This window comes from Portunus trituberculatus, chromosome 23 (assembly GCF_017591435.1).
Source record: "Portunus trituberculatus isolate SZX2019 chromosome 23, ASM1759143v1, whole genome shotgun sequence".
Classification (NCBI taxonomy): Eukaryota; Metazoa; Arthropoda; class Malacostraca; order Decapoda; family Portunidae; genus Portunus; species Portunus trituberculatus.
Window position 1 is genome coordinate 6,022,501 of NC_059277.1, and position 22,500 is coordinate 6,045,000.

At 42.6% G+C, this 22,500-nt stretch overlaps 1 protein-coding gene across 6 annotated transcripts in view; it reads left to right on the forward strand.

Moving 5' to 3' along the window:
- The window catches only part of LOC123507691 (cAMP-specific 3',5'-cyclic phosphodiesterase-like), a 617,094-nt gene that overhangs the window by 479,257 nt on the left and 115,337 nt on the right, over positions 1 to 22,500 (forward strand). Inside the window, exon 1 of one of the 6 annotated variants that reach the window (XM_045260826.1) lies at positions 900 to 1,473. The exons of the other annotated variants lie outside the window; for them this stretch is intronic. Within the exon in view, the coding sequence (XP_045116761.1) occupies positions 1,259 to 1,473 (215 nt within the window). The 5' untranslated portion in view covers positions 900 to 1,258. Of the gene's footprint in view, positions 1 to 899; positions 1,474 to 22,500 lie in introns of those variants that run through there. 6 annotated transcript variants of the gene reach the window in all.

The following is a 22,500-nucleotide window of genomic DNA, read 5'->3' on the forward strand; positions in this document are numbered from 1 at the left end:
ATGTGTGACTGGTGGGATGTGGTCATAAAGGTCAGGTTGGGTCAGGTTAGGTCACTCGACTTAGGGTTGAAATAGAGGGTTTTATTTATTTATTTTTATTGTCGGGGGTAAAGAGAGAGAGAGAGAGAGAGGGGGGGGGTTAGACTTAGTGAAAATAGATTTTTTCTTTTTTTTTTTTCTTTTTATGTGTGCATGTCGAAAATTGTGTACATGATTCTCTCTCTCTCTCTCTCTCTCTCTCTCTCTCTCTCTCTCTCTCTCTCTCTCTCTCTCTCTCTTATCTCAGAACAATAACTGATAACGCTTATATCAGATAAAAACTCGTTAATTTCCCTTTACCTTGTGTGTGTGTGTGTGTGTGTGTGTGTGTGTGTGTGTGTGTGTGAGAGAGAGAGAGAGAGAATGCAGCATCTCTCTCTCTCTCTCTCTCTCTCTCTCTCTCTCTCTCTCTCTCTCTCTCTCTCTCTCTCTCTCTCTCTGGTACCGTCCTTTCACAATTTCTTTCGCTTCTTTTTTAATCTTTTCCTGTTTTTCGAGTTTTTTCCCTTGTTTGTGTGTTTGTGTGTTTGTATGGGGTGTTTTTTTTTTTTTTTTTTTTTGGGGGTTGCCGGCCTTCATTGGCATTGCTAGGGAGGCTGCCAGTGACGTCACGGGGCCTCTGTGTTGTGATTGGCTCCCGCTGCGGCCCTGTTATGGCGAGGCTCGTGACGTCACAGTGAGACGAGGACAAACTAGGCGAGATCGAGACACAGAGACTTGAGAGAGAGAGAGAGAGAGAGAGAGAGAGAGAGAGAGAATTGCCGTCTTGGTTATTGTATTTCACCCTCGCCCGTCGTGTCATTAGGAGCCGAAAAGAACACGGGTCGGGGCTTCAGTGGCCAGCTGGACGCCTTACCGTGCACACGTACTCTTCGCGCTGCTCCCGCTCGGCCTCCTTCCCTCCCTCCCTTCCTCCCTCCCTCCCTCGGCGCGGGTGTCGTGGCTCGCAGTGTGGCAGTGAGGGGCAGTAGTGGTGAAATGCGCCTTTAACCCCGTCAGTAGCGAGGGGCGTGCAGTGAGCGGCGAGCCTCCCGGCCAGCGGCGCCCTCGCCCTCGGGATGTGACTCACGGCCGCCCGCTCCCCGCCGTGTGAGCTGCCCAGCCCTCCGAGCCGCCCCTGCACAGTGGAAGGCGCCTGTCCTGTTGAGTGTGGGCGTGCGGGCGGACCTATGATCAGTGTGCGGGCGGTGTGGGTGGAGAGGCGGCCGTGGGCGTAGTCATGTTGTCAGTTATGGTGTCGGTGTGGTGGGCGTGGATGACGGCGGTGACCCAGCAGTGCCCGCCCTCCGCCGCCCACGACCCACCGATCACCGCCCGCAAGACGTGCACCTTCCAGGAGGGCACGCCCACGCCCTCGCCGCAGAGGCCCCGCAGGTCCTCCTCCAGGATCTGCCGCAAGTGTCGCAAGTTTCGCGATGGGCCGCGCAGACACAGGTGAGCGGTGTGTGTGTGTGTGTGTGTGTGTGTGTGTGTCCAGCCGTGTCGTTTGCCGGGCGTCCCTGTGGGAGTGTTTCTAGTGTTGGTCAGAAGGGTTTAGGTTAATTGTCCTTCAGGAACACAAGGCTCTAGTGGTGACCGGTGTTGGCGTTGTCTATGTGCCTGTGCGAGTGTTGGTAACGCTGTAACGCTGTGCCATCTGTAACGTGACGCTGTGGAAAGACCAACGAACGTGATCAAATGTTAAAGTCTGAAATATGTAAAATCACACTTTGTAAACTGTCGTGTGTGTGTGTGTGTGTGTGTGTGTGTGTGTGTGTGTGTGTGTGTGTGTGTTATTGAGTTAGTAAAAATTCCCTTAAACCTTGTTACCTCACACAAATGTCGCGAAGCACAACGTGTGTTAACAGAATGACAGATTCGATGCAAAAACTTCACCATTACAGCTTAAACTTAGGAAAAGAATGACAAATGTGCTGAGGCAAGACGAAGTGTGTTGATAAGCCGGCATAATTCTGTAGCGTGAGTAAAGAACAACAAATACATGTCATTGTCAGACGGAGTCGGGAAAAAAAAGTGACAAGAGTGACGCGGAATATGTATCAAACTTAACCATTGTTGTCAGAAGAGAGAGTAAAAAAATAAAGAGGAGACATAACTGATTTGACACTGAATATGTAAAAAACTTCACCTCTGGCCTGAAAGATATGTTCCCTTCTTGAGTACCATGACACGCTTCCATTTGATGATTCGCCAGGTTTTCAGGAGTGTTTCTCTTGTTAATAATGTAAAAATTTTGCCACTTGACCTCTAGAATCTTAAAAACACCTTAGGAAAACTCGTGTCAATTTCGATAAAGCCTTTTGAAATAGTGAAGGTGAAACGCAGAAGTGTTTAAGAATACGAGCCTAAGAACTATTCGAAAAGCAAAACAAAGAAATGCACTTTACAAAAAGAAAGATAAAAGACAAAAAGTGATAAAAAGCCAGCAAAAAGTCAATCTCAGTGCGTCTAAAATATAAATCACTTCACAAAAGAAAGATAAAGACAAAAAACACAGCAAAACAAACCACTAGTGATGTAAAGCCAGCAAAAAAATAAATCTGAGAGCGCCTAAATAATAAATAACTTCACAAAACAGACAAAAACGGAAAAATGGATAGTCAACCAGTGAACATAGGTGATGCAAACCCAGAAGGATAAGTCAGTGAGCGTCCCAGGCCTGAATGACACACCGGAGTCTGGAGCGTGGCGCGGGTAACAGGACGCCTCATCAAGCAGTGAAATAGTGGTCGTGAAAGCCATGAAAGCCGTGAAACCCTTCCTCCAATAAGGTTTCATTTTAGTGGCAAAGTGACGGCGCCATAAACCCTCATAAGGAGAATAATATTAAACAACACACACACACACACACACGCACACACACACACGCATGCACATAGTAAAGTCCAGTGTCATAAAGGTTGGACGTGTCTTCATCACCTCGTTTCTGAACATTCTAAGGGCGACACGCATTCAAACACTCCTAAACACTATCCGGTTTCTCTTTTAAGCTATTCAATCCCCTTGTAATCCTCCTTTTTTTACTGTGAAGAGCTACAAAACCCGACCTCAATACTGCCCGCTACTCACACACACACACACACACACACACACACACACACACACACACACACACACACACACACACGGATTGTTACTATATGGTTTCAATACACGTTTTGATTCCTTTGGTGTGGTTAGGAGTCAATGGTATTATTTGTTCGTATTTAGTGAAGCAGGTAGCAGAGATCTGAGTGTATTTCTCTCTCTCTCTCTCTCTCTCTCTCTCTCTCTCTCTCTCTCTCTCTCTCTACGTATTTTTATCATGAATTTTTGATGAGATTAGACGATTTTATTGACATTAGAAAGAGTCTATGGAGGTCAGAAGATTAATGGTCAGAGTCTTCAACTGGTTTAATCCACACACGAGTTTCTGTACCTGCATAAGATTGCCATAGTGAGCACAAGTATGAAAACGCGTCCTGGTACTGAAGTGGGTTAAAAGTTAGAAGTACTCATATGGTAGCTGTGGTGGTGGTGGTAGCGGCAGTAGCGGCATCTTAACAGCCTGCAGCGGTCTCTCTTAATTCCAGGTTAGGCTCGGCGTGTGAGTCTGCGGCTAAGAAATGTTATTTACCTCAAGGCATATCGTCTCGTGAAGGAATTTAGTGTTACCTCGGGTCCCGCCAGCACACTCCCTCTGCTTAAAGGTTATTATTAGCTGCGGGTGAAGTTTAGGAAGGTACTATAACACTTCATTTTCCTCTTAATGGGATGACTGTGGACTTTTGGGAGTGTGGGTTTGCTTACTGGGAGGTTTGTTTAGCGTGTCTGTCTGGTTGTGTGGTGTGATGGTGTGTGGGGTGTCCGGTGTCTTGGGTCCTGTCTCTGTTGTAAGAAGAGGAGAGGAAGGCTGAGGTTTGTGAATTAGACTGAAGGAAGGTATATTGTGTGGGGTAGGTTAAGTAGGGTTAGGTTAGGTTAGGTTAGGTTAGGTTTCATTAGGTTTGTTTGCGTTAGGTTAGATGTGGTTGGATTGGGTTGGGTGTGGTGTGGTGCAGTGTTGGTTAGGTATGCTAGTGTTGGGTTGGATTAGGATAGGTTAGGTTAGCTTAGATGTGGCAGATGAGCAAACGAGGAACTGTTTCACGAAAATTAACGATTCATTGAGATCAAAGCGGAATATTTATTTAATGTGTAAGTTAACTCTTTCATTATTTTCACCTTGAGTTTTGTGTATGATTTTACCATTTCATTTACATTAGGAAGGGTCTATGGAGGTCAGAAGATTAATGGCTAGAGACTTCACTATTTTAATCCCCCACATAAATTTATGAAGCTGCATCAAATCCCCAAATAGTAAGCAGAACGAATACTGAAATGTTACTGAACGAGTTAAAGGAAGGAATGCTGGTGATGGCTGGTGACAGAAGACAGTAAGACAGAAAGACGGAACAGTAAGATAAAGACTGGTGATCAATTGTGGTGACTTTTAATACGAGTAGACGAAAGACTAACAAGATCAATGTATAAATAGGTTTGTGGGATTTATGAGTGAATTAAAGGGAGGAATGTGACTGATATGTGTGACAGAAGGTGCGGAACAGCAAGACAGAGGTTGGTGATCCATTGTGGATGAAAAATAAGAACTAACTTAAATCATGCTGGTTGACTAGAATGCTTATAAAAAGTTCAAGTTGTGACCGAGATGTAACATAGATAATGTATTTAAAAGCCACAGAAAGCACAGAATGAGTAGTTGATAGACACATTATTGCTCTAACATGTGTGGCAAAATGAGCTTAGAAAGACACTATTACTCATTTTTCATCTAACACAAATGACAGAATGTGTTTAGAAAGACAGTATTACTCATTATTGCTCTAACGTGGTGGTAGAATGAGTTTAGAAGGACATATTACTCATGTTTCGTTTAACATGAGTAGGAGAATGAGTTTAGAGGAACAGTATTACTCATTACGACTCTAACATGGTAGCAGAATGAGTTTATCAAGACAGAATTACTTATTTCTTCTCTAATATGGGCAGCAAAATAGCTTATAAGACAGTATTACTCATTATTGTTCTATAACGTATAGTAGAAAGTGTTGAGAAAGACAGTATTAGCCATTATTACTCTGACATGGGTAACAAAATTAGTTCATTAATCCCTCAGTGCCATGACTCGTTTCCGTAGTCATTCTGCTTACTGTTTGGTGAGTTTATACAGCTTCAGAAACTTATATGGGGGGATTGAAATAGTGAAGACTGTGGCCATTAATTTTTTACCCTCCATAGACCCTTCCTAATGTCAAGAAAATCGTCAAATCACACCCAAAACTCATGGTAAAAAAAATGCGTCCCAGTACTGAAGAGGTTAAGACAGTACTACTCATTATTGGTCTGACATGAGTAGCAGGGTGAGGATAAGTAGAGTAGCGTTCCTTTATCCTCCCAGCAGGTAGTCTGAGGAATGTGTGTTACTCGTATGGTGAGCAGTGTTTAGCAGTGTTGTTATGGTTACCTGGTGTCACTTCTCCCTGCACGCACTCATACTGATAGAGGAGTTGATTTTCTGTACTTATTCCTTGATTGTATAAGGCTCAAGTGGATGGTAATGTGTGTGTGTGTGTGTGTGTGTGTGTGTGTGTGTGTGTGTGTGTGTGTGTGTATTACAAGCTCATTATCGAGTGTGTGTGGAATGGAGACATTTTATAAGCTTCTTGAAGGTTTTCGAGCGGCAAAGAGATTGAATTACACTTAAAAGCATTGGAACCTCTTTGCCTAGTGTGTGTGAAAATAAATCTCTACATTCTTAGCACTTTTCAAGCTTCTCAAACCTTAAAGGAGACACGTTTCTACTAAGAGAAATTAGAATCTCTACTCGAGTCTACATGGAATTGAACACTTCTCTTTACATTTAAACTGAAAGAGGAAGTTGGATTACACTTTTAGAGATCTGAATCCATTTAACTAGTGTATATTGAATTGAAGCCTCACATTCTCTGCCTTTTTGAAGCTTCTGAAACAGCAAAAGAACACAGGACTCTACTTAAAAGGATTGGAACCTCTTTGTTGCTTCTGGAACCTTACAAAGAGACAAAATTCCACTAAAAGGAAATAGGAACCTATTTGCCGAGTCGTGTATAAGTGATTGAAGAGTTTACCGCCCTCCTGCCATGCCGCCACCTAGTTTCTTCCTCGCACACACTTGTGAAACTCAACACTTGTATACACACACACTTGTATACACACGTAAGTCCGCATTCGCCTAGACTTTTTTCTAGGGCCACTGGGATGATTAGCGGAGTTTTCAAGAGTGTTTCTCCAGTTTATAATGTAGAAGTCTTGCCAATCTCCCTTTAGAACCGTAACAACATCTTAAAAAGCGTTTTTTCTCACCATCACTATTTTTAAAAGCCACAGAGATGACTAGCGGGATTTTCAAGTGTTTCTAGTTAATAATCTTGCCAATCTGCCTCTTTGTTCTCTCACCACGACTATTTTCTAGGGCCACAGAGATGACTAGCGGGGTTTTCAAGAGTATTTTTTACAGTTGATAATGTAGAAATTTTGTCAATCTACCTCTAGAGCCATAAAAACACCTTAAAAAATGCTTTGTTCAAGGGCCACAGAGATGATTAGCTAGAATTTCAAGAGTATTTCTCCAGTTAATGTAGAAAACTTGTCAATCTGCCTCTAGAACCGGAAATACACCTTAGAAAAAACGTGTAGACTTAAAGAAAGCCCTTTGAAATAGTGGAGGTGAAGCGCAGAAGTGTTTGAGATTACGAGCAGTGCACATTCCAACCTACACCGAATGCTACACTTCCTGGGTAAACTTCACCTGCCGCCCTTTTGTAACCTCGCCGTGTAAACTTCTCTAACTGATGGGAGAGTGTACATACCGTGTGTAAACCTGTCTGTCTTGGTGGTGCACATGCCCGTGTAAACTCCTTAAGCACACACACACACACACACACACACACACACACACACACACACACACACAGACAGACAGGGTCTTGTATGTATGTGTGTATATTTTTCTGTGTATACTTCGGGTTGTGAGTTTGGTATACACGAGAAGATGGTGACAGCTCTCTCTCTCTCTCTCTCTCTCTCTCTCTCTCTCTCTCTCTCTCTCTCTCTCTCTCTCTCTCTCTCTCGACAACCCAAATACCCAACGACGAGAGAGAGAGAGAGAGAGAGAGAGAGAGAGAGAGAGAGAGAGAGTACACCTCCCCACCACTTCCCAGCTCTCCCATCCCCTCAACCTCCTCCAACACCCCTACCCATGTCACCCCACCCATCCCAGGCACCCCCCAAGCGCAGCACTCCCACGCGTCGATACTCACGCCCGCTAGAGCTGCAGGGGCGGCGAGGCGGACTGGACAGAAACTAGGGAATTTATCTAACTTTAGTGACACAACCGGTGAAAATGATGAATTGTTGTAATTACCCTCTCTCTCTCTCTCTCTCTCTCTCTCTCTCTCTCTCTCTCTCTCTCTCTGGCGATTTTTTTTCTCTTTCGTGTGTTTCTCTCCTTCTCTGTTTATCCATGTCTCTTTCTCTGTCTCTCTTTGTTTGTTGCTGTGTTTGCTCGTGTCTGTGTATCTCTCTCTCTCTCTCTCTCTCTCTCTCTCTCTCTCTCTCTCTCTCTCTCTCTCTCTCTCTCTCTCTCTCTCTCTCTCTCTCTCTCTCTCTCTCTCTATCCTTCCCTTCTTTTCTCCTACAAGATGCCTTCCTCCTCCTCCTCCTCCTCCTCCTCCTCCTCCTCCTCCTCCTCCTCCTCCTCCTCTCTCCCACCCGGAGGATATAAGGCGACTTTTTCTTAAGGTCGTCTTATCCAAAGGTCTCGATAAGAAAGAGAGAGAAAAAGAAAGAAGGTGTGTTGGGTACAGCTTAGTGTGACTGTCTGTGCCTTGACTGTGCCTCGCTTTGCAGACCCGTTGGCGTGTCAGGGAAGTGAGTAAAGGTGCATGGTTGTGATTGGCAGACTAGCGCTCGTATCTAGAAATGCCTTCTCTCACTACGACAATTTTCCAAGGCCACAGAGACAACTAATTAGGCTTTCAAGACATTTTCTCCTTGGAATATACTAGAGATCTTGCCAAGCTATTACCAGAAGTGACAAATTGACAAGATTTCTACATTATTCACAGGAGAAACACTTGAGAATTGGGCCGATTATTTCTGTGGCCTTGGAAAATAGTCGTGGTGAAGTGAGACGGGTTTTTAAAAGGTGTGTTTACTGTTCTAGTGACAGATTAACGAGATTTCTACGTTACTAGCAGGAAAAACTGTCTAATTATCTCTGTGGCCTTTGAAAGTAGTCGTAGGTAGAGAGAGAGAGAGAGAGAGAGAGAGAGAGAGAACAGAAAAAAAACTATTTATCTTTGTGGCTTTTGAAAATAGTCGTAGAGAGAGAGAGAGAGAGAGAGAGAGAGAGAGAGAGAGAGAGAGAGAGAGAGAGAGAGAGAGAGAGAGAGAGAGAGAGAGAGAGTGGATGGATGAGGGTGAAGGGTACCACTCGATTACCTCAGTATAAACGAACAGACAAGCCGCTTACCTGCCGAGGACCACCTGGCGACCTACTGGCGGTGGTGGTGGTGGTGGTGGTGGTGGTATTTTTAGTGCTATACTTTAGTTTTGTGTAGAGAGAGAGAGAGAGAGAGAGAGAGAGAGAGAGAGTGACATTTAAAGCATCAATAAATAGCAATCATCTACCAACTTCTGTTATTCTCTCCCTTCCTCTCCTTCCCTCTCTTTCTCACCTCTACTTCTTCTCTCCCCTCCTCCGGCCATCCTTCCCTCCCTCCTCTCTCTCTCTCTCTCTCTCTCTCTCTCTCTCTCTCTCTCTCTCTCTCTCTCTCTCTCTCTCTCTCTCTCTCTCTCTCTCTCTCTCTCTCTCTCTCTCTCTCTCTCTCTCTCTCTCTCTCTCTCTCTCTCTCTCTCTCTCTCTCATTAACAAAACGTACTTCTATGTAACACACCAAGAAATAATAAAAAAACAAATCATAACGAAATCATATGGAAATCAAATGAACCATATCCATTTTTTACGTTCAACCCGTGAGCCGCCGTGAACACCTTTCCCCGAAGCAGTGACTCCAAGCTTCACAGGTGTCACGCAGAACCTCATCTCGTCTCGCCGTCTTGCAAACACAGCGTCTCGTTACTGAGCCGCCCCTGGCTGTCCCCGACTCGACACACACCTGCCTTGTAATAAAAAAAGGACTTCCTGAAAAACTACTACTACTATTACTGATGCTGCTACTACTACTACTACTACTACTACTACTACTACTACTACTACTACTACTACTACTACTACTACTACTACTACTACTACTACTGTGTCTGTGTTTGAAAGGTCGTTCTATCTACCATCGCTGCCAGAGAGAGAGAGACAGACAGACAGACAGACAGACAGACAGACAAACACCTTTTCTATAGTAGCTATCTTTGTCTTGTCTCTCTCTCTCTCTCTCTCTCTCTCTCTCTCTCTCTCTCTCTCTCTCTCTCTCTCTCTCTCTCTCTCTCTCTCTCTCTCTCTCTCTCTCTCTCTCTCTCTCTCTCTCTCTCTCTCTCTCTCTGTATGTGCTGGCAGGTTTCCTATTACACTTAATGGGACTGAAAACTTTGCCACAAAATATTGATCCAAGTCATTTTGGATCCTCATATGCTACCTTTCCTCCCTCCTCCCTCCTCCCTCCATCCTCTCTCTAATTCTTCCTGTCCCTCCTCTTCCTCCTTTTCTTCCTCTCTCTCTCTCTCTCTCTCTCTCTCTCTCTCTCTCTCTCTCTCTCTCTCTCTCTCTCTCTCTCTCTCTCTCTCTCTCTCTCTCTTTCCGTACCTTACTTCTTTTTCCCAGAGTCACTTCCTTGTTTCCCCAATCTTTCGTCTCCTCTCTCGTCTTTCTGTGCTCGCCTTAGAAATACAAGGTTGGGAGCAGAAGTTTTACCTGTCGTGAGAGAGAGAGAGAGAGAGAGAGAGAGAGAGAGAGAGAGAGACTAACACACCATACACACACCAAAAACAAAACATTTCGAAGGACAAAAGAATAAAAAGGACTATTACGATAAAGAAAAGGGAGAGACAGAAACAGACAGACAGACAGACAGACAGACGACCCCCTCTTCCCCCCCCTCCTCTTCCGTCCCAGACACACCAAAAACGGAACATGAAAGAGGAAAACATCACGGGAAAAATAAAAGATAGAACAGTGAAGGGAAAGAAAGAGACATTCTGAGCCGACACAATAGGATGTCATCTCGGAAAAAGGTGTGCTTACTTGTGCGCGGCCAATTAGTGATGGGATGAACAGGTGTGGGCAGGTGCGAGTAAGTGTGGGGTAGGTGTGGGAAGATGTGAGTAAGTGTGGAGTAGGTGTGGGTTAAGTTTGAGCAGGTGTGGGGAGGTGTGAGTAAGTGTGGGGAGGTTTGAGCAGGTGTGGGTTAAGTGTGGGTAGGTGTCCAGATTTTCAGGTGTGGCTAAAGGAGAGTGATTTCGGGGTGACTGAGTGAGTGAGTGAGTGAGTGAATGAATGAGTGGGTAGGGTGGGTTAGTTACTGAGGGAGTGAGTGAGTGAGTGAGTGAGTGAATGAATGAGTGGGTAGGGTGGGTTAGTTACTGAGTGAGTGAGTGAGTGAGTGAGTGAGTGGGTGGGTGAGTGAGCGAGTGAGGGGGGATGTGAATGACTGAGTGAGAGAGTGAGTAGGATGGGTGAGTGAGTTAGTGAGTGAGTGAGTTAGTGAGTGAGTGAGTGAGTGAGTGAGTGAGTAGAGGCCATTACTTCATTAGAAATAATTGTAGGATTTTTTATTTATTGAATCATCGTTTTTTTTATTATTTGTCGTATTTTGTTATCATTATCACCATGTTTATTATTATTATTATTACTATTATTATTACTATTATTATTATTATTACTATTATCATCATTATTGTTATTTATGATTGATTACTTTGATTTTTAAGTTTGTTTCGAAAATACTGTGTAATTGTTTAAATGTGTGTGTGTGTGTGTGTGTGTGTGTGTGTGTGTGTGTGTGTGTGTGTGTGTGTGTGTGTGTGTTCAGTACGACTTTATCACCCACAAAATATAATGAAATGAAAAGTAAAACAAATTGAAACAGAAAATTATACATACTTTTTTTTTTGTCGTGGGTGAATCCTGGTTAATTGACGCCAGTTGAAGAATAAAAGAATAAACAAAATGCATGTACTCTCTCTCTCTCTCTCTCTCTCTCTCTCTCTCTCTCTCTCTCTCTCTCTCTCTCTCTCTCTCTCTCTCTCTCTCTCTCTCTCTCTCTCTGTGGTAATTGGTGTCCATTTATTCTTCGTAATAAAATATATTGAAAATTTGGCTGTTGTGAGGCTTTCCCCTTTAGGACATTTCATTCCAGTTTTTGTTGCCCTGGGCTGGTTTTTCCCTCTTCCATAAAAAGAATATATGAAACAAGCCAATTGAATGTAATGAGCAATAGTCTGTGTGTGTGTGTGTGTGTGTGTGTGTGTGTGTGTGTGTGTGTGTGTATGTAAGAGGGGAAAACAGACTAAGGGCAACATAATACGCGAAAAAACAAAATTGTCCACTTATTTGCCAGTCCCCTTGCAGGTCCGAGACAGTTAGCCAGAGGTAAAGGATAGATGTCTTGAAACCTCCCTTTAAGATGTAGTCATGGTACAGTGGTACAGTGGAACCATGCATGTTTTGGGGTCCGAGGGGTCTCCAAGCGCACGGGTTCTAGTCCTGTCCACGGTCCGAGTGTAGGTTGGGCTTTTCACTCAGGGCAACGGTTTCCTAGCGGGTGGGCTTTGAGATAGGAGGTACCCCAAAAAGTACCTTATTTAGCCCATAAATTCCAATGAAAACCCCACGTGATATAAAAAAAGGTCATAGGAAGTTGGAAATACAGAAGTAGGCAGGGAGTTCCAGTTTAGCAGAGTTGACATCCACATTTTGAAGACATTTGCCCGAGATTTTTGGCTATTTCTCTTAATCTTTTAGGGAACTGTCAATCAAGTGGGCCTTTTCTTTTCACCTTTTGTTGCCCTTGGCCAACTTCCCCTGTTCCATAAAAAAAAATACTGCAATACACTACCGAATAATCACCTTGGCAGCAATTAACAGGTGCGCTAGGCCTATTAAGCTCTCCACACTCAGTACTTCCAATGGTCTTCACTGGCGCCATGGATTAATTGGTAGTAACTTAACCTCTTCAATACTGGAACACATTTTTACCTTAATATTTGTGTACGATTAGACCATTTTATTAACATTAGGAAGGGTCTATGGAGATCAGAAGATTAATGGCCAGTCTTCACTATTCTAATCCCTCATATAAGTCTCTGAAGCTGTATGAAATCACCAAATAGTAACCAGAATGAATATGGAAGCAAGTCCTGGTACTGCCCTAACCTAACCTAGCACATGTAGCGAATGCACACTAAGGATGCTTATCAAGATCTACGAAGCAAACTCGCGTGTATTCACCCTCGTAGCAGTAACAAAGGCGCATATTCTGAAACACTTCGCGTCTCACAGCACCTTCACTATTTTCAATGGACCCTAGTTGAAGTGACACGGATTTTCAAGGATGTTTATGTGATTTTAGAGGCATGTTTACAAGTTTTCTGCTTTATCAACAGGACAAATACTCTTTAGAACTCGGCTAATAGTCTCTGTGGTCTTTGAAAATGGTCGCGGTGAGAGAGGAATGCGTTTCTGAATATGGCGCTGTACGTGTGTATGTGTGTGTGTGTGTGTGGCAAAAGTATATCACGTGTTGCTCCAGTATGCAGCGGACACATCACGGTTGCTCTCGTATGCACATCACAACCCGCTACCCAACCATGCCAGCACACAGCACTCCCCGCACAGCACACGGCACACCCAAAACAGCACACAGCACTCAGCAAGGCGCCTCGTTTCTCATCGTTATGCTACACTCCATGGGTGATGGTACCGTTTGCCCTGAGAGAGAGAGAGAGAGAGAGAGAGAAACAGTTAAGATAGTTAGACATACAAACTAGCAAGAAGATAAACTGACTAACTGACTAACTGACAAATAGACAACCAAAACAAACTTTCAGGCCAACTGACACACACACACACACACACACACACACACACACACACAGAGAGAGAGAGAGAGAGAGAGAGAGAGAGAGTATTAATGAGGGATGACAGTGCTTACATGACTCACACCACTAATGAGTCACGTGTTTGGAGAGGATGAGTCAGGTGAAGCGAGACGAGAAAAGCGAGATGGACGAAAAGGAAAAAAGATGTAAGAAGAGAAAAAGATTAAAAAAACGAAGGAAAGGAGGCCTGCAGGTGGTCCCGTTCAAGTGCAGATGGTCGGAAGAAGAGGGAGAGATGATGAGGGAGATGAAGAGAGAGGGAGAGTGGGGGAGAGAGATCTTAAGCAGCTCCTCCCTTGTCTAGTGACGTCAAGGAAGCAAAAGTCCATTGGTCACGTATTCTGACGTTCCTCCGTGGCTGTGACGTCAGGGATTTATGTGAAGACCTCTCTCTCTCTCTCTCTCTCTCTCTCTCTCTCTCTCTCTCTCTGGGAAGGTCTACAGTTTCGGTTTAATAGAGTTGTTATTGTTTCTTTCGGTACGTAACTCTCTCTCTCTCTCTCTCTCTCTCTCTCTCTCTCTCTCTCTCTCTCTCTCTCTCTCTCTCTCTCTCTCTCTCTCTTGTTATGTTCTTTCAAATCTCGTGTAACTGTTCATTTCTTGCGTCATTTAGTTGTTATTGTTGTTATTATTGTTATTCTCTTGTTCTTGTTTTTCTTGTTTTTATCTATTGTTGTTTTTTGTTGTTGCTTCTTACGTTTCTTTTCTTATTGTTGTTGTTGTTGTTGTTGTTGTTCTTGTTCTTGTTCTTGTTCTTGTTCTTGTTTTTATTCTTGTTCTTCTTCTTCTTATTATTATTATTATTATTATTATTATTATTATTCTTATTCTTATTCTTATTCTTATTCTTCTTCTTCTTTTCTTTGTTTTATTTGATCTTATTTCTCTTTGTGTGGCTCTGCTGGTCGTGACGGATAAGGAAGAAGAATAATGGTAATAAATCAAGAATGAAGAAAAAGGAGAAAAAAAAATTGTGGTTCCCTAATTAGAAAAAAAAAGTAAAAAAAAAAGAAAAAAATTGAATCTGATTATTTTCATTTTTTTGTGTATTTTTCTATTTTGTCTTCATTTTCTTTTATTTTCACCTATTTTTTTTTTTTTTACTTTCTACTTTTTTCTCCTATTTATTCTCACCTTTCTTTCTTTATTCCTTTATTTTGCTATTTATTTTATTTTTTTGTGTATTTTTGTTCTAGTTTGTCTTCATCTCTCTTTTATCTTCACCTTCTTCTATTTCTTTATTGTTTTTTCTTTATTCTCTTATTTTTTTCTCATTTTCTCTCTTTCTTTATTTTTTCTATTTCTTTCTTTCTCTTTTTCTATCTATCCTTTCCTTGTCTCTTTCCTTCCCTTCATTTCCTCCTTCTTGTTCTCATTTATTTTCACTCTTTCTTTTTTTTCTTTCTTTTTCTATTTCTTTCTTTCTTTTTTCTATTTATCCTTCCTTGTCTCTTTCCATTCCTTCATTTCCACCTTCTTCTATTCCCTTATTTATTTATTTTTCTTCTATTCTCCCATTTACTCTCACTTTTCGTCTCTTCTCTTGATTTTTTCTCTTTATTTTTCTTTCCTTCTATTTATCCTTCCTTGTCTTGCTTCTCTCCGAGGCGTGACCTTTATATCCACACATCACGTGACCTAATGCTCTTGCTTGTCTGACCTTCCATTACTTGATTAGATTAACTTCCCCCCCCCTCTCTCTCTCTCTCTCTCTCTCTCTCTCTCTCTCTCTCTCTCTCTCTCTGGTAAAGATTTTAGGTTATTTGTGCTTAATATATATCTAAGTTTTGTACTAGTGTGTTAAATCTCTCTCTCTCTCTCTCTCTCTCTCTCTCTCTCTCTCTCTCTCTCTCTCTCTCTCTCTCTCTCTCTCTCTCTCTCTCTCTCTCTCTCTCTCTGAAATAAAAATGGAATAGAGGCAAATTTTCCAAGTTCTTTGTACCCAGAGAGAGAGAGAGAGAGAGAGAGAGAGAGAGAGAGAGAGAGAGAGAGAGAGAGAGAGAGAGAGAGAAACCAATACGACACCCATCAATATAGCATCACCATTCCTTCCTTATCTCATCAACACCAATTTTGCACCTCCACCACCACCACCACCACAGAATCATTTCCTTTTTTTTTTCTCTCTCTTTCTCTACCCTTTACACTCTCTCTCTCTCTCTCTCTCTCTCTCTCTCTCTCTCTCTCTCTCTCTCTCTCTCTCTCGTGTATTTTTCTCGTAGACTCACCAATATTTCTCTTCCACAGGTACGTGCCGCTGCTCAAATCCTGCCGCGAATCACATCCAGGTGGTGAGCTAAGCTATGGGAGAGGGAGAGGGAGAGGGCGTTGGAGAGGGAGAGGGAGAGTGAAGAAAAATGGTAGAAACTATTGGATAGGAAGAGGGAAATGGAGGGAGTATTGGAGAGGGAGAGAGAGAAGGAAATTGATAGAAATAATTGGAGGAGAAGAGTGAAAGGAGGGAGAATTGGAGAGGAAAAGGGAGAGGGGAGGAAAAGGGTAGAAGGCATTGGAGAGGGAGAGGGAAAGGGAGGGAGAATTGAAGAAGAAAAGAGAGAGAGAGAGAAGGAAAAGTGTAGAGGGACTGAGAGAGAAGGATAGTGAGAGAGAGAGAGAGAGAGAGAGAGAGAGAGAGAGAGAGAGAGAGAGAGAAAGGTGAGGCGAGAAAAGATGGACAAGGAAAACATTAAAGAGATAGAATGATAAAAGGAGAAGATGGAGGAGAAGGGAAGGAATTAAGATAGATTGAAAGAAACAAAGGAACTGATAGATAGACAGAAGGAATAAGACGATGGAGGCGAAGGGAAGGAATTAAGATGGATAGAGAAAAACAAAAGGAAGACAAAAACTGGAAAAAAGAAGGAAAAATACACGAAAAGAAGAGAAGATAGATAAAGAAGCAGAGAAAAGATAAAGAGGGTCAGACAGATAAGAAAAAAAAATAGAAACGAGACACCGAGAATGAGAGGAAAGGAGAGAAAAAGAATACAGGAATTGAAAATAGTAATAGAAACGAGAAGCCAAAAAAAAAAGATAATGACAGAGGGAGCGAGAGTTAACTATAGTCCGTCTACTCTAAAATGGCTTCTGGATTTAAAAACACATTGTAGCTTATTGATTACGTAAATTATTTGATGTGAATGGTACTTGTTTTCTGTTGATCAACGCACTTATTACAAGGATATCTCACTGTTTACCTCAAGATCTGACAACCACGCATTCTCTGGAACACCAGTCAAATAGAGACCCAAGAACCAGTTTAGAGTAGACATGCTATAGTCCTGCACACCGTTTATCTGTACTACCACTAGAGAGAGAGCAATATCATTCATAACAGACGTAGTAATAGTAGGGACTTAATTTAATCGTTTTTATAAGGCTGAAGAGAGTATTAACCCCTTAAGTACTGGGACACATTTTTACCATGAGATTTATGTACGATTAGATCCTTTTATTGACATTAGCAAGGATCTATAGAGGCCAGAAGACTAATAACCACAGTCCTCACTATTATAACACCCCCACATAAATTTCTGAAACTGTATAAAATCACCAAATAGTAAGCAGAATGAACTTGAAAATGCGTCATGATGCTTAAGAGATTGATGGTTGTAGCAGTAACACCAGTAATGAGTATCGGCAGTAAGAGAAGCAGAGTTAATGTGGCAACGTTATCTTGTTCTTGTCAGTGGGGGTCGAGAGCTGAGGATGCCGGAGTCCTTAGCGAGGGAAGGAGGGAAGGAGAGGCGGTCTGAGTCAACACACAATGGAGATAAAAGATACTTCATTAAAGGAGAAATTGAGATGGCCACGAGAGGGGAACCCAGAGAGAGAGAGAGAGAGAGAGAGAGAGAGAGAGAGAGAGAGAGAACTGTAAGGACGCAGCAAGTAAGATAAGAAAGAGATAAAAGGATAAGGAGGAGAAAGAGGAAGACATGAAAAGGAAAAGCAAAAGAAAAGGAAGGAAAAGGAGAAAGAGAAGAAGGAAAAAGTAAGAAGTATTGTGAAGAAATGCTATAAAAGGACTGCGGAAATAAGGAGAAGGAGGAGGAAGAAAAAGAAAAAAGAGGAAGAAGAAGAAGAGGAGGAGGTGGAGGAGGAGGAGAAGGAGGAGATGGAGGAGGAGGAGGAGGAGGAGGAGGAGGAAGAGGAGGAGGAGGAGGAGGAGGAGGAGGAAGGAGGAGGAGGAGGAGGAGGAGGAGGAGAAGAAGAATTGAAGGTATTGTGAGAGATGAGTAAAAAAGGAGGAAGTAAATGAGGAAACTTACATAATGGAGCAGGTGTGAGGCTGAATGCAGATGTGTATGAATAGGCAATGAGAGAGAGAGAGAGAGAGAGAGAGAGAGAGAGAGAGAGAGAGAGAGAGAGAGAGAGAGAGAGAGAGAGAGAGAGAGAGAGAGAGAGATAGTAAAGTTAATGAAAAATCGAAAACATCATTACCACATTCTCTCTCTCTCTCTCTCTCTCTCTCTCTCTCTCTCTCTCCTTACATTTCGAGGCATTGGTTCGTTTTAATGGTTCACGCACGACTGAACCCGAACAGCCAAACAACACACACCACAGAGATTGAGAGAGAGAGAGAGAGAGAATGTGTGTTTATCTTCAAGTGTGTTATGTAAGGAGAAAATATTGCTCTAAAACAGTTACAAGAGAGAGAGAGAGAGAGAGTTCCTTTGCTCGTATACACGCACACACACACACACACACACACACACACACACAGAGGTTACAATGACAGTGATATCTTAGAATCTTCACTATTTACTCAAAGATTCGCTCCAGTACTCAGCCTCCCGCCACGGCAATGCTGAAGGCGAGGCGTGGGCGTGTTGTGGTCGAGGCGTGGTGGAGACTTACAAAGCACCAGTGGGCAACGCAGCCGTAAGGTGTGAACTCGTTATAAAACACAACCAAACAAGTGCTAGTAGTTTTTTTTTTTTTTTGTCATGGCCTATAGCGCCTGTACATATACCTGAGGAGTATGGGAAGCGCTGTCCAGTTTCCATCCAATAGTAGCGCAGACAATTTAATTTATAGTGGTACCAATATTAGAGCTTATATCATTTACACCTCCACCTAAAACCTGGGTACCATGGTGACATGTAGGTAACTTTAAGCCACTCAATAAATGACAAAGTTTCAAGCCGGCACGTGGTGGGATTCCAACCTACACATGGACGTCTGCCTAATCCCACGCTCACCATCTTACCAACTATGCCACAACCTCCCTATCTGCATCCAACCTTACGTCTCATATCATACTAATAGCAAAATAGAAATCATAAGCCAGACTTGCCAATGCTGAAGACAGGGCGTGGAGGTGTGGTGGAGGAGGTGCTGGAGGCGTGGAGGCGTGGTGGAGGAGGAGCTGGAGGCGTGGTACAGGTGTGGAGGCGTGGTGCAGGTGTGGAGGCGTGGTGGAGGATGTGATGGAGGCGTGGTGCAGGTGTGGAGGCGTGGTGGAGGAGGTGCTGGAGGCGTGGTGCAGGTGTGGAGGCGTGGTGGAGGAGGTGTTGGAGGCGTGGTGCAGGTGTGGAGGCGTGGTGCAGGTGTGGAGGCGTGGTGGAGGAGGTGCTGGAGGCGTGGTGCAGGTGTGGAGGCGTGGTGCAGGTGTGGAGGCGTGGTGGAGGAGGTGCTGGAGGCGTGGTGCAGGTGTGGAGGCGTGGTGCAGGTGTGGAGGCGTGGTGGAGGTGTGGAGGCGTGGTGGAGGAGGTACTGGAGGCGTGCTGCAGGTGTGGAGGCGTGGTGGAGGAGGTGCTGGAGGCGTGGTGCAGGTGTGGAGGCGTGGTGGAGGAGGTGCTGGAGGCGTGGTGCAGGTGTGGAGGTCTTCATTCTCCTCTCCTCCAATTATACATTTGGTCCGCCACTTTGTTATTAAGCCGATACTTGCATTGAATCCCGCCTTCCTGTCACTCTTACACTCGTCCTTTCTTACACTGCCCGCTGGAGAGAGAGAGAGAGAGAGAGAGAGAGAGAGAGAGAGAGAGAGAGAGAATTTCCTCGCTTTAGTATCCTGTGCAACTTTTTTTCTGTGTGTGCTTTAACCCCTTCAGTACCATGACGCATATTCATTCTGCTTACTCTTTGGAGATTAAGTACAGCTTCACAAACTTATGGTGGGGAATTAATATAGTGGAGACTTAGGCCATTAATCTTCTGACCTCCATAGACCCTTACTAATGTCAATAAAATCGATTGATCATTCCCAAAAATCAAGGTAAAAATGCATCCCAGTAATGAAAGGGTTAAGCCGATATACTAGCACTAAATTTCTCCTTCGCCACTTTTTACTCTTCGTCCTTTCTTAGACTACCCTAGAGAGAGAGAGAGAGAGAGAGAGAGAGAATATTTCCTTGGTTTGGTAGGTAACTTTTTTTTGTATGTGTCAAAGAAATATTAGTCTTCGCAACACTTCAATGGATTAGGCCGAGTATTGAACTGAATTTTGCCTTAGACTTCTTCATTTTCTTCCCTCCCTGCTGAGACGCGCTTTGGAGAGAAGGTTTCTGTCTCCTTTTAAAGTCTTTGTACACCTTTTTCCATATTTATGTGCTGAAGAAAGCTTGTTTTTTTTTTATCATTCCTGCGAGGGAAGTATTGATATTATTGCTTTTAATGCTCTGGTTCGCTAAATTCTTAACATCTGTCTGTCTCTCATAACTCTGTGTATATCTACTTTTGATTCTGGGGAACACAAGTATTAATTTTGCTCTTCTTCAATGCTGTAGGTCACTAAATTCTTAACATTGTCCGGTTTTTTATAACTTCTTTGTATTTTTCGGTAATTCCCGGCCACAGAAGTATTAGTATTGTTGTTCACTATATTCTGAACATTGTATGGCTTTTGATGAGGTCTGTGTATTTTTCGGTAATTCTAGAGTAGAGAAGTATTAATATTGCTATTCCTTAATGTTCTCAGTCACTAAATTCGGAACATATTTCTCTACCTCTAATAACCTGTGTCTATCTTAGTTTATAATTCCGGGCTATAGAAGAATGAATTTTGCAGTTCTTCAATGTTATAAGCCTCCAAATTCTGAACATCTGTATACCTTTGATAACTTGTGTGTGCTTCTTTTTTTATAATTCCAGATAGAGAAGCATTAATTGTACACTTTTCAATGCTCTGGTCCACTAAAATCTGGACATTCTCTATCTTTGGCAACTCTATATATTTTTTTTTTTTTTTAGATAATTTCCGGCCAAAGATGTATTGATTTTGTTGATCTTCATTCTTCTAGCTCCTAAATTCTTAATATTTGTCTGCCTTTTGATAGTTTATGTATTTTTTCGATAACTCCTGGGTATACAAGTATCAATATTGCTGTTTTTTTTTTTTTTTTTTTCATTTCTATAAGCCAATAATTCAATCCTCGTTAGTTGCAGTTCATGTTTCGCGTTTAGTGAGTGTGTGTCTGTTTCCTCGTTATCTTATCCACATTTTTTTTTTCTGCAATTCGTTACTTATCGGCAAATTTCTTCTCTAGTGTTTCATTGTTCTCTATCACCTGGAAGTGCATTATCTTATCTGTTCGTCTTATTTTTATTGTTATTCATGAGCCACTTCTTTGTCTTGTATTCTCACACTTCTCTACTTCACCTTCATCATTTCAAAAAGCTTCATATAAATTTACACGAGTTTTTTTTAGGTGTTTTTTACGGTTCTAGAGGCAGAGTGACATGATTTCTACATTTAGTGGAGAAACAGTCTGTCTTGTATCCTCAAACACTTCTCTACTTCACCTTCATCATATCAAAAAGCTTCATCTAAATTTACACGAGTTTTTTTTTTTTTTTTTTTTTTTTTTTTGAGGTGTTTTTTACGGTTCTAGAGGCAGATTTCTACATTAACTGGAGAAACACTCTTGAAAACCCCGCTAGTCATCTCTGTGGTCCTTGAAAAATAGTTGTGGTGAGAGAACAAAACGTTTTTTGCTTCGTATTTTCAAACACTTCTGTGCTTCACCTTCACTATTTCAAAAGGCTTCATCTAAATTTACATGAATTTTTAAGGTGTTTTTATGGTTATAGAGGCAGTGACAAGATATCTGCATCATTAAAAGATATCTGCATCATTACGAAACACACTTGAAAATAAAGCTAGTCATTTCTGTGGCCTTGGAGAACAGTCGTGGTGAGAGAAGAGCGTTTTTTAATACAGACCTTGGCCTTATGTATTTGCCTTTCCTGCGTTAGTTCGTAAGTGTGGTGTCTCTGTTACACTTTAATACAACATTGTTAATAGCGCCACTTTATATGACAGACGCCCGTATTTAGAAACGCCTCCTTGCACTCCGACAAATTTCCATAGCCACAGAGATAACTAGACGGTTTTTCAAGACAGTTTCTCCTTTCAATGAACCGGAAATCTTGCCAGTCTTTCACCAGAATCATAAAAATACTCTTAAAAACACGAGTATCTTCAACTGGAGCCTTTGGAAAGCAGTAATGTTGAGGAAACAAAGCCTTTCAGAATACTGGCCTTAATACTAGGTTGTTAATAGCGCCTCTTAATGCGACGCAAGGAACTCTCTATTACATTGTTAATAGCGCCACTCTTCCTCATTCCCTGCCTCAGCCTGATGTAAATTCATTGCTTTGTCTGTCTGTCTGTCTGTCTGTCTCTCGGTCGGTCGGTCGGTCGCCTCCTCCGCATTATCTCGTTTTCTGTTGGTCACTCAAGGGGAAACTCGCCTGAAAATGTCTCGTTTCGCTTACTTGAGCAAATATAAATGTTAGTGTACGTTGCTCTCTCTCTCTCTCTCTCTCTCTCTCTCTCTCTCTCTCTCTCTCTCTCTCTCTCTCTCTACGTCATTCGCCTCAAATTCCTCCTCTTGGGCAATGAGAGAGAGAGAGAGAGAGAGAGAGAGAGAGAGAGAGTACACACATCTGCAGTAATGTTATCTAGGCAATGGTCGACTCATTTCTTCACTGTTATTACGAAAGCCACCAGTGTAAGCCTTTTAGTCCTCTCTCTCTCTCTCTCTCTCTCTCTCTCTCTCTCTCTCTCTCTCTCTCTCTCTCTCTCTCTCTGATCCTCATTTTTCATATTTTCTTACTCGCTTCATTTTTTTTTTCTCCCTAATCTTCATATTTATTATTATCAATTTTTACATATTCGTTCTTATATATCTCTCTCTTCATATTTTTTCTCCCTCCCCCTCCTCCTCCTCCTCCTCCTCCTTCTCCTCCACGTCAGCTTTTCCTTCTAATCCACACCCCTGTCCTCATCGTTAATGCGGAAAGACGAAAACCAGTCTCTCTCTCTCTCTCTCTCTCTCTCTCTCTCTCTCTCTCTCTCTCTCTCTCTCTCTCTCCGTTAAAGAAAAG